A 12,208-nucleotide genomic window follows, 5' to 3' on the forward strand; every position below is an offset into this window, starting at 1 on the left:
ATCTAATTTCTGACAGACTCTTTTACAGGTTTTCTTATATCCAAGTGAGGAATTTTCTTGATAAAATTTCTTATCATTTAGAAGTATAGGTTTTCTAGGTTAGGGATCTTTTTTTTTTTTTTGGTGGTGCAGGTGCTTGACCACTTGAGCCACACCTCTAGCCTTTAGATTAGGGATCTTTTATGTTTGGAATATATTTATATTTAAATATTATTTGCTTCCTTGTTTATCTTTAGGATAGAGACTGTGCTTTGTCACCTGATGAGCTTAAAGATTTATTTAAAGTTTTCCCTTATATACCTTGGGGGCCAGATGTGAATAACACAGTTTGCACAAACGAAAGAGGATGGATAACCTACCAGGGATTCCTTTCCCAGTGGACGTGAGTATAGAGCTCACCTCTTTCCTCTAAAGTTCTATGTAGTTTAAAATTATATTACGTTTTTCAGTTTGTAAGCTTGTCAGCTTTTATAAAATGTTTCAATCCTAACAACCTCCAAGCAAGATTTATAGTACTGCTGGATATCTTTAAGATGAGCTATAGATACTCTATGATTCAGGAAGGGTTTGTTTTCTTTTGGGTAATGGTATTGGAAAACAGTAATAAGTAAGTCTTACATCAAAACTGAACTAAAGGGCTGGGATGTAGCTCGGTGGTACAGCGCTTGCCTAGCATGCGTGAGGCCCTGGGTTCGATCCCAGCACCAAAAAAGAAAAGACAAAAAAAAAAAAAAACTGAACTAATTTATAGTACTTCTTATTTGATTAAGAAAATTAGAAATGTCGTTGCTATTACACAATTACTCCTTCAACATGTTAAGAGAAGCATATTTTTCTGGACTTTGAAGACTTACTGGATTATTTAATGTCAGTTGTTCATTTTTAATGATTTTTTTCATTTGGGAAGTATACTGGGGTTTGAATTCAAGGCCTCATACTTACTGGGTATGTGTTCTGCCCCTTGAGCCACACTTCCAGCTCCTTTTGCTTTAGTTTATTTTTCAGATAGGTTCTCATGTTTTTGCCAAGGGCCATCTTCTGACAGTGATCTTTCTGTGTACACCTGTAATAGCTGGGGTTACAGATGTGGGCCACCACATTTCTGCCTAATGAATTCATAATAAGACTTAAGATTTCTCCACAGCCTAGTTATAGTGTGGTTGACATTGTGTCTAAGGTATGAAGGAAATTCTTTGGTTTTGCATGATGACATCATTACTTTAGCCTTGGTGAGACTCTTTCAACATTAAGATCTTTTCTTTTTTGAAATGCATAAGAGAGTTCAACTAGTTTCAGGTGCCTTTCACTTATTTTTGTGCTTTTGTCAAACCTTTTCAGATCTGTTTAATTACTGTCTTCACCTGGGTAGTATGTGTGGCACACTGTACATTATCTTGGGAAGCAGATAATACATCCCTACTGTAGTTTTTGCCAGCCACTCACTGCTCATCTTTGTAGCCTTGCTTTCTTCTGCAGGTGGAGAAAATAGAGAAATTTGCCCTCATCTTGCATTCTCCTCCTTTTCCTCTCTGCTATAAAAATGATGTAGGAAAAGCCATAGTTGGGCATGAAGGAAATTAAAGCAGTCTGATAAACATTCTCTGGGTCTGGGGAATAACATTTTTAAGTTGTTGGAATTTTCTTTCTGTGAATGCTCATTTAGGAACCTATCACCTTGTAAACGTCTCCCTTATTTAGGCTCACGACCTACTTAGATGTACAGCGGTGCCTGGAGTATTTGGGCTATCTAGGCTATTCCATATTAACTGAACAAGAGTCTCAAGCTTCAGCCATTACGGGTAAGTATCTGGGTACTATTCAGTCCATGATTAGGAACATTGTCTTTTTAAGACTCCAGTTTCAAATGTTACAAAAAGTAAAATTAAACTCATCTTCATTAATCCTTTATATTTACACTCTATTAGTTTTCCTCGTGACTTGGTAATTTCTTTTGAGTTGAGATGCTTGATTTTTATTTTATCAAAATAAAAGAGTAGAGGGCTGGGGGTGTGGCTGAAGTGGTAGAGCACCTGCCTAGCAAGTGTGCCGCCCTGAGTTCAAACCCCAGTACCACCAAAAAAAAAAAAGTCCAAAGTAAATGATCAATTCAAAATAAAAGAGTAGAGCTTTTGCTTCTAGTATACTCTCTGGGATATTCCACTGATGAAAATGAGGGAGAACTATGGGCATTAAAGGCTTTAGGAGTCTAATTTGCATTTTAATTTTCTTTAAGTATTCAAAATGGGATAGGCATGGTGTCACATGCCTGTAATCTCAGCACTCAGGAGGTAGAGGCAGGAGAATCATGAGTTTAAGCCCAACTTGCAATACATAGTGAGACCCCATCTCTAAAAACAAACCAACAAAGCCTATTAATACATGATCCTGCTGGGCACCCGTGATCCTACTTCAGAGGCTGAGATCAGGAGGATCACATTTCAAAGCCAGGTGTGGCTCAAGCAGTAGAGTGCCTGTTTTGCAAGCCCAGTCCCACAAAATAAAAAAACAACAAAGAAAACATGATTCTGAATTAATTAAACATCTTTTATTATGTGATCTTTTTCCTTATTAATAAATCTTTTGTAGATCTTGAATATAAACCATTCATTCTTGCCAAAGTAATGTGTTCCACTCAAAGAAAACCCATAGGTATGGAAATAATGAATTAAAGAATTGATCATTTCAGGAGTTTCTTATATCCCAGGTGGTGTAAAATCTGCCATATCATACAGGAAGCCCTAGCCTAAGAAGAGAGCCTTTTTAAAATTGGCAAGAGCAAGTACTTAAGCAGTGGGCTGGAGGTATGACTTAAGCAGTAGAGCACCTGCTTTGCAAGCTTGAAATCCCATTAAAAAACAAATAAAAAGTAAATTTTAAAAAAAGTACTTAACCAGTTAACAATATTTAATTGCATTACAGAGTAAGAAACAAGCTAATCATGAGGTTCAACAACATATGGTGGACATTTTTATATAAATAACTATGTGTTTTGCATCTTTAATGTGCTTATTTAACTATCCCACAATTGTATGTTTTTATTTTCAGTTTTATACAATTAGTAATCCCTCTGCAGAGGCTCTGCAGTAGTTGCCTCTTTGGGTACAATTTACAGAGGTCTCTTTACCTCAGGAAGATGTACCCAGTTGTGCTAATGATACAGAATTATTTTCCAGCCTGCTTCTTTTACAGATTTCTGTTTAAAAGGCTAACTAGCCCTAGAGTGCAAATCGCCTCCTATTTGTAAGATCCAGCTCCAAGAAGATGCAGATTTCAAATAGCATGTTTTAATTTGTAGTTTATTATAGTAATAATTTATCTCAAAAAATTAGGTGGATATAATATTATCTGCAACCATGGTTTTTTATTCATTTTAGGATATTTTCCTAGTGAAAATATGCTATTTATTTTATGATGAGATAAATATCATTTAGTTATTGAAGATTCACTTTATAGTCAACATTAAAAAATGCATCTTTCCCACTTAAGTGATACCCTTCTGCATTATATTTTATATATTATTTCACATACAGCATGACTGTTGTGTAGATGCTTGTATATAGATTAAACACTTCATTAAAATGATAAACAGAATACCAAATTTTGCAGAAGATTGGGCGGAGGTTCAATGAGACTCAGTGATATGTATTTAGTGTTATTTTTTTTTTTTTTAGTAACAAGAGATAAAAAGATAGACCTGCAGAAAAAACAGACTCAAAGAAATGTGTTCAGATGTAATGTAATTGGAATGAAAGGCTGTGGGAAAAGTGGAGTACTTCAGGCTCTTCTTGGAAGAAACTTAATGGTGAGAGTTCTCAAAATGTAGAATGTTATCCCACAAATTTTTGTAGTGATGACTTTACATAATTTTGTATAGCCATTAACTTTCAGATGACTGCTGGAATTCATTGGCCTACATATATTAGACCAGTACAATCTAAAGTAACAGTAGCACTGGGCATGGTGGTATACACCTGTAATCCCAACGCTCTGGAGGCTGAGGCAAGAGGATAGCAAATTCAGGCCAGCCTGGGCTTATAATCAGACCCAGACCCTGTTCAGAGACAGAGACAGAGATAGATAAGAGACAGTAATCTTGTTGAACTAGCTGGTTTCATTGGTATTAGCTATCATTTGTCTTTTTTTAAAAAACACTGCTTAGATGGGGATTAAACAACTACCCATGTGAAAGCACCTAACAAGAGTCCTTGGCATGAAATAAATGTATAATAAATGTTTCAAATTGAGTACTAATACCTAGTTCTGATTATTCCTTTGAGTAAGAAGTATGATGTGCTTCCAGATTAGTCTCATATCAAACCAAATTATAGTGAGAATTGCCAGCAGGTGACTGTAGAGTACACTGCACAAAACAGTTTACTTCTGCTTTAGCTACTGCTTTCACTTTATGCAGAACAAATGAATCATTTGTCTAAGAACAAAGAAACATAAAATCAATATTCCTTTTGAACTGATAAGTAGTATATCGTGTAGAGAAGAATACTCTTTTATTTATAACTCACCCACATACATACATACATAAAGGTGTGTGTGATGATTAAACTAGTTACTGTGATATCTTACTATAAATATTGAGATTTTGGTTCTATTTTCAGAGGCAAAAGAAAATTCGTGATGATCATAGATCCTACTATGCAATTAACACTGTTTATGTGTATGGACAAGAGAAATACTTGTTGGTAAGAATTCCTGTTATACAAATATTTTAATTATTGGGTACATTTTTTAAACGTTTTTATTAGTACATGTTAGTTGTACAGGGAATTTTGTTGTGACATTTCTACATATACATACAATGTACCCCGGTTTGGTCCATCCCCTCCAGTATTCTACTTCTTCCTCCCCTTTCTTAAAATGACTCCGACAGGTTTCAGTGTTCCATATTCACATGTGTAGAAAGTACATCGACCAGATTCACCCTCCTTTGCCTAAGCTGCTTTTAGAAGGGCAGTTCCATGCTTCTTTCCCATAAAGTATGTAAGCGTATTATGAATAATAATGAATCTTGCTGCAGAACGAGAGCAATTCAAGATAGCTCCATGACGCACAGAGTTGTTTCCTAGAGTGGAGCATATGATGCCACTTCTCAACTTCCTAGCTAAGCTGCTTTTATTTTTTTAACATTTTTATTATTAACTGTGCAGAGGATAATTATTGAGTACATTTTTAAATTACTAAAACAGTGACTTTAACTTAATTGCTGTATGTAGAACTTGTATGTGCTTTTTTTTTTCACCTGGTTTTATTCACTAGAATACTTATTACTTTGATCTGTGTGATGATTACATGTGTGGAGGCAAGTAAAAACACATCATTTTGTACACTTAATTGTACATTAGCTATAGCACAATAAGAAAGTAAGACATGAGCCAAGCACTGGTGGCTCATGTTTATAATTCTGGCTACCTGGGAAGCTGAGTTCAGGAGGATTGCAGTTTGAGGCCAGCCCAGGCAAATAGTTCACAAAACCCCATCTCACACCAAAAAAAAAAAAAAGAAAGAAAAAGAAAAAAAGGCATAAGAAAATAAACTCCCCTATACTTTTCGATCTGTTAAATAAAAAAAAAATAACACGTATGAAAGGAGGATCTGGCTGAACAGGCACCATGAAATACAGTAGAAAGAGGTTATATGCTATCCTTGCATCATTTCAGTTTCAACCTTGGTCCACCATTGATTGGTTGTGTGACCTCTGGCAAGTGACTTACTCTATGTGAAGCCTAAATCTGTTAGTTCCCTACTGAAAAACTCCTAACAAATAATAAGTACTAGCAAAAGTTCATTCTATTTCCATTTCTTTTTGGAAATAGTTTATTTTGCCAGGTGATGACATTTATCAATATACACATTTTACTCTTTCTGATAAAAGTTTGTCAGTCTTTTATTAAACCTTGTCTGTCTCCTCTTTCAATAGTTTTCAATATTCAGTACTCAGTAAATATTGTTAGCTGTTAATTTTCCTGAGTTTTTTTGTTGTTATTTTTTGTTTTGGTGGTACTGGGGTTTGAACTCAGCTTTACACTTGCTAGGCTGGTGCTCCACCACTTGAGCCACTCCCCTAGTCTCTGTTTTCTTATTCTTACACTATTCTTTGTAAGTCATATCTTTCATGTTTATGACTATGCATGCTGTAACAGTGTTTTACTTGGAATGTGTTGACCCCCTTCTGTCTCTATACTTCCCCTTTCATCTTCTCAATAAAGATACACTATCTCATGGCAGTGCTAGTGGCTCACACTGTAATCCTAGGTTCTTGGGAGTCTGAGATTGGGAAGATCACAGTTCCAGACAAGCATGGGTAGGGAGTTTGCAAAACCCCATCTCAACCAGTAGTTGGGCTCTGTGGTATGATCCTTTCATCCTAGCTACATGGAAGGCTGAGATAAGGATGATTGTAGTTCTAGGCCAGACTGGGCAAAAAGTTTGTAAGACCCCATCTCAACACAAAAAAAGCTGGCTGTGGTGGTGAGCTTGTCATCCCAGCAATGGTGGAAAGCTTAAAATAGGAAGATAGCAGTCCAGGCTGGTCTGGACAAAAAGTGAGACCTGTCTCCGAAATAACCAGAGCAAAAAGGGCTGTGTGGAGCTCAAGTGATAGAGCACCTACCTAAGCAAGCACAGAGCCCTGAGTTCAAACCTCAGTACCACACCACCCCCCAAAAAAGAATTATGTGCTATCTCATATTATTCAGTACTGGATTTTTCTCTTGTTGGATCATTGTCATATGAAGGGAATTTTATAGTCAACATTGAAAAGAATAAGCAATGGAGGAAAACAAAATGACCTTAGTATAAAGAGTCATTTGCTTTGTGTTATTAATTACTGGGAAGAAAAGGTAGTGTGGCAGAAAAGAAAATATACTTGGTAATCATATGTGAGTTCCAGTTTTGTTCTGATGATTTCTTAGATATATTTTCTTTTGTGGTTGGCTTAATCTTTGTAGCCTACATCCTTATCTTTAGAATATAGACAATGCATGTAAAGGGCTTATCCCACACACGTTAGTCATTCACTAAATGTTACCTTCTTAGTTATTTTTTTCTGTGTGTGGGACTGGGGTTTGAACTCAGGGCTTTGTGCTTACAAAGCAGACACTGTATCACTGAAGCCATGCCTCCCATCCATTTTGCTCTTGGTATTGTAGAGATAGGGATCTCTAGAACTGTTTGTCCCAGGTTAGCCTCAAACCACAATCCTTCCAATCTCAGCCTCAGAAGTTTCTAGGATTATAGGTTATAGATCATTTTTATCTATAAATTAAATCATTTAATCATTTTTATCTATAAATTCAGAAGGTATTTGTTCATCTGTACTTCCTACTTCTAAAAATAGTTTGAAGTTATGCTTAATTAGTATTTTTTATTAGAAAGTCCAGTTGAGCAAGTTATAATACATCATGATTTTATACATCAATATTATGATACTTATGTTTCTCATTATCTTTTTTTTTTTTTAACAAGTTGCATGATATTTCAGAATCGGAATTTCTAACTGAGGCTGAGATCATTTGTGATGTTGTATGCCTGGTATATGATGTCACGAATCCCAAATCCTTTGAATATTGTGCCAGGATTTTTAAGGTTTGTTACTTTTATGGATTATGACTAAATATAACTTTATATGGAGTTGTAGTGGAATTACAGTGAGATGTTTCCTAACCAGAGAAATGCAACAAAATCATTTGTGGAACTTTTTAAAAACACCTACATTTCTTTTCCTCTCGCTAAAAGTTGTTGTTCATACTACAATGGTAGAGTCTCAGACATGTTTTTTATTTTTTTAATTTTTTTCCACATGTGACTTTGATGTGCATTCCTGGTTAAGAACTTCTGCATTAACGGAAGGTCTTCATGGCTGTTAGGAACACATATGGATTTTATATTGCCACTTATCTCAAGAATAACAGCCAGAGCAAGAGGATAAACCAGAGGCTTGGAAAGTATTTCAGTCACTTTGAGATTATCAACAAAGTCAGTAAGAGGAAAAAAACTGTGTACAAAGGTATTTATTCCAGCATTGTTTTTCATAGCAAAAACTGGAAATAAACCAGTAACAGTAGAATGATGGTTTTCCAAATTAATAAAATAATCTCGTAGAATATTAACCAGTCATTAAAAACAATAGTTTTTAATTCTGAAGAACAGACAAGATAGAGTATTACATTTTAAAATACTTATGGTCAGCATGACTGAAACTGTGTGAACATATATATAAGTACATGTGCTCAAAGACTAGAGGTAATAGGAAAACCTGAAAATAGCCTTTGTTAGTTTAGAAGTTAGATGGATTTCTTTTTATTTCAATATGTTTATTTCTCTTTTTTTTGACATTTTAGCAAGAATTCATTTTAATATAACAGGATAAAGTATAGATAAAGGGGTAGGAAAGGAAAAAGAGAGATAAACACTTTCTGTTTCCCATGAAGAAATGGGAGCAAAGACTCATTGTTTCTTTTTAATTTAAAAATGTTCAAAAAAAATAGAGTGAATCTAAAGAATTGGGATAAGTCCGTTTTATTACCTGCATTAGAAAAGTGCTCCTAGTCACAGTTATATGAGACTGATTAGACCTCTACCAAACTTTGCCTCTTGGTTCATTTTCTCTTTTTGAAACTATTGTTGCTTTCCTATCCAGAGAAAATTTGTAGTTTACATTTAGCTAAATAGCTAAGTTTTGAACTTGTCATCAGATTTTGATTACATTTTTTATTCCGTAGCAACACTTTATGGACAGCAGAATTCCTTGCTTAATTGTAGCCGCAAAGTCAGACCTGCATGAAGTTAAACAAGAATATAGTCTCTCACCTACTGATTTCTGCAGGAAACACAAAATGCCTCCACCTCAAGCCTTCACTTGCAATGCTGCTGATGCACCCAGTAAGGACATCTTTGTTAAATTGACAACAATGGCCATGTACCCGTAAGTACTTGCTCTGTCTTCATTTTCATGTTGCATGCTGCATAATAACATTGCATGCCATATTAGCCATGAGGGGGAATCTTTGTCACTTACAAGTTGTTCAGCAACAGGAGACTTTCTTATGAGAAGGGACAAATTTCAGCAACTGCAAGTTTGGCTTGGGTGTCATAATAAAATAACATAAACACTGCTTCTGACAATATTTGTACACTTTTGTACAAGCTGTATGTCTCTTCACAAATGGTACAGTAAAGCACAGTCTCCACCCAGAATTAAAAAATAGTCTTACTGCAATAACATGGAGCTGTCATGATGTTGCTTTATGCCTGTAAGGCATCTCCCTGTGAACACAAAACTCATTTTTACACTTTTCTGTTAATTAATTGACCTTGGGTATGTGAAGGATTCTAAAATCTTTATGAATTTATGTTGAACTTAGGTTTTATGTTTGAGTTCAGGATACATTGTGTTTTTTAAGTGCTGTTTAAAAAAAAAAGTAGTTGTAATCAGAATTTCCACTATCCAAATGTTTTGCATTGTTATGAGCCACAAATTTCATGTACATTTATCATATATACATATATATACGTGCACATATACAAGCACATAACTTGTTACCTTCATAGCTTACTAACTGTCTTAAATTTGCATGATTCTTAATGAAATTGTCAAGTAATGCTTGTATAATTCTGTTTTGTAACAAAATAGTTTTTCAGGCAGTGCGTTTCTCAGGACCTAATATCTTATTCTATTTATTCTTATGGTAGTCTCTAAATTATTTGTCTTCTTATGAGAAAACTATAGTATAAAATAGAGTAAGAAGGAAACATTGATTGCTATAAATCAAGACTGAGGCTTTGCAGAAAGGTGTTCATTTGGACCGATTTTAAAATCAGAGTTAACTTTACTGGTATTCCATTAACTAATACTTTAAAAATATGCAGCAAAACCTTTGAGTTTCTATTTGTATTGGAAGACAAGTCATTCCTATTAATATAAGATAAGCGAAACCTTATTTATGTTTTACTTTTGCTTTCAAACTCTCATGTATGTTATCTACAGAGAGGATCATTACAGAGGCAGATTCTCCCGAGACATGGGCAACACTGATAGAATAGAGAAATTGAGAAAAATCTGGGTCTTTCTAAAAACTACTTTGTAAGTTACTTTTTCTTTATGACTTCTGTGGGATTTTGTTAACATTTTCTTATAGGATGACCAAATCTCCTTTCTTGCTATAATTAACATTAGTAATTATCTGGAAACGCACTGCTTGGTCAGACTTTCTGCCTAACTATATTGTGGTGTCTTCTTTACTATGTAAATGTACTTTTTAAAAATCTTGTAAGTAACAGCAACTGTTTTTAGATCTGTGTCTCTAAAATATTTTACTGTAATTCTTGTGTGTGTTTATATATGATAAATGTACATACCTGGATACTGTTTATATAGTTAATCCCAAACTACTTCTCATGAAGCATCTCACTGTTGCTAAGCAAACTTTGCATCTCTCCTTTTTGGTGGATGGAGCCTTGTATGTGTTGAAGAGTCAGATTCCGTTTGTAAAATAACAGATGGATTCCAGTATGACAGCTGACAGTGACTTAGTAGCAGTGATACATTATCATCACGAGTCAGGTTTTAGAAACGAATGTCTTGAGCATTAATTCTCAAAATTAATTCTTGTTTTTTTTCATGTTGGGAATTAGGCATTATTGGGATGCTGCTAATCTCTACAACCATGCCACTGTGTACTGTGGTCTCATCAGATCTCACAAACTAAGCCAAGTCAGATTGGGCAGTCCTTTGACTGAAAACCTCTAAAAATGATCAGGTGTTACAGGAAGTGATGGCTTTGATTCACCAAGTGGCACTCTTCTGAGTGACTTCTGCTCCAGTACTTCTTTGTGGGTGGTGTGATGGCTTTGTGTGTCTGAGTGGCTCTGACCACTGAAGAGTCATTGGGAACCCCTTACTTTGGTAGTCAAGGCTTAAGTGAAATGGGTTGTCCCTTGTGCTTGAACTAACTAGTGCAACTCCACTCAACCAGAAAGGAGTCAGAAAATCTTCCTAAATTTCATAACTGATCTCAATTGGATCCATTGTTTGAGTTTCATACTATCATACTTAGCTGCTATGTTTTGGTAGCTGATGAAATTAACCCCATATTTTGTGCTAAGTGGAAATTTATGAAGCACTTTGTTTTCCTTTGGGAGCCAGGGTGCTTGATGAATTAAAGACGACGTTGTTCATATCTTCTCAGGGTTGAATATACTCGTCTTTTGACTCTTTTGTGTATTTGTCACTATTCTCCTTCCTGGTTTTTAGGCATGTGTGTATGCTGAGGGAGAACGAGGAGGAGGGAATGGTTGTTTAAATGATAGCCTTGTCCTTTCAGTTGGTGCTATGGCTTACTCGATTTTTATTTTCATTAACTGAGATGAGGGTGGCATCTATCGCTGTGCATATTTATTCCACTAAAACTCATTTAATAACAATTCCATTCCCCCCTCCAAAAAAGCAAATATGTCAGCTAACATTCCTTAGATTTTCTACAGGGAGGGAGGAGGAAACTATTACTGCTTATTATGTTTTTGGTAACTGTGGAATTCTGCACAACTTTAGCATGCCCCACACTGTCCTTTTCCTTTCTACAAAGAGTGTTGCTTATGCCTAAATTTTTTTTAAGTTGGCACACCCTGACCTGTGCCATATTTGTAAGTAAGAACTCAACCCTGTCCTTCTGTGTGTTTTCGCAGCCATGCCCGGTTACGCTGTATGTGCACCTGCAACAGGTGTACATTTTGCATCTGTCAGAACTTCCTCAACTCAGACTTGCTGCAATCTGTAAAGAACAAAATCTTCACTGCAGTTCTTAACAGGTTCTTAACTTTATTTACTGGGTACCAGGCATTCTGTTAAAATACAAAAGAAAAAAAAGTGGATAACTATTTATTATACCGATACTCACTGCAAAGACAACAAACCAACTGATGCCCCACTAACTTCCACTAAAATTCTCACTGTAATGACAATGTTTAGTTTCAAAGCATCCTTAATAATTATTTAACTAATAGGCTTATTTTGAGGTGTATAAAATAAGATTTGGAAATTTTCTTATTAGGAAAATTAGTTTTCTTTCATACTAGAAGCTAATATGTACAGGGAGATTAAAATCTTTTGGCTGAGTTATAGAAACAGATTAAGACTTATAGTAAGGAAAAGGCAGGTTGATCCCAAATGAAAGATGTTGTGTTATACTATACTCAG

The 12,208-nt window shown here is 35.3% G+C and overlaps 1 protein-coding gene across 7 annotated transcripts in view; it reads left to right on the top strand.

Annotated features, from left to right (window-relative positions):
• LOC109681789 (mitochondrial Rho GTPase 1) overlaps window positions 1–12,208 on the top strand; it is a 64,466-nt gene that overhangs the window by 37,412 nt on the left and 14,846 nt on the right. For 4 of the 7 annotated variants that reach the window (XM_074046381.1, XM_074046384.1, XM_074046379.1 and 1 more), the window contains 7 exons: window positions 237–382; window positions 1,699–1,799; window positions 3,672–3,802; window positions 4,614–4,697; window positions 7,480–7,599; window positions 8,736–8,938; window positions 11,698–11,820. In XM_074046381.1, the coding sequence (XP_073902482.1) occupies window positions 237–382; window positions 1,699–1,799; window positions 3,672–3,802; window positions 4,614–4,697; window positions 7,480–7,599; window positions 8,736–8,938; window positions 11,698–11,820 (908 nt within the window). Of the gene's footprint in view, window positions 1–236; window positions 383–1,698; window positions 1,800–3,671; window positions 3,803–4,613; window positions 4,698–7,479; window positions 7,600–8,735; window positions 8,939–10,000; window positions 10,097–11,697; window positions 11,821–12,208 lie in introns of all 7 variants that reach the window. The other 3 variants (XM_074046383.1, XM_074046385.1, XM_074046382.1) reach the window with 2 other exon arrangements.

The sequence above is a fragment of the Castor canadensis genome, chromosome 11 (genome assembly GCF_047511655.1).
Source record: "Castor canadensis chromosome 11, mCasCan1.hap1v2, whole genome shotgun sequence".
NCBI lineage: Eukaryota > Metazoa > Chordata > Mammalia > Rodentia > Castoridae > Castor > Castor canadensis.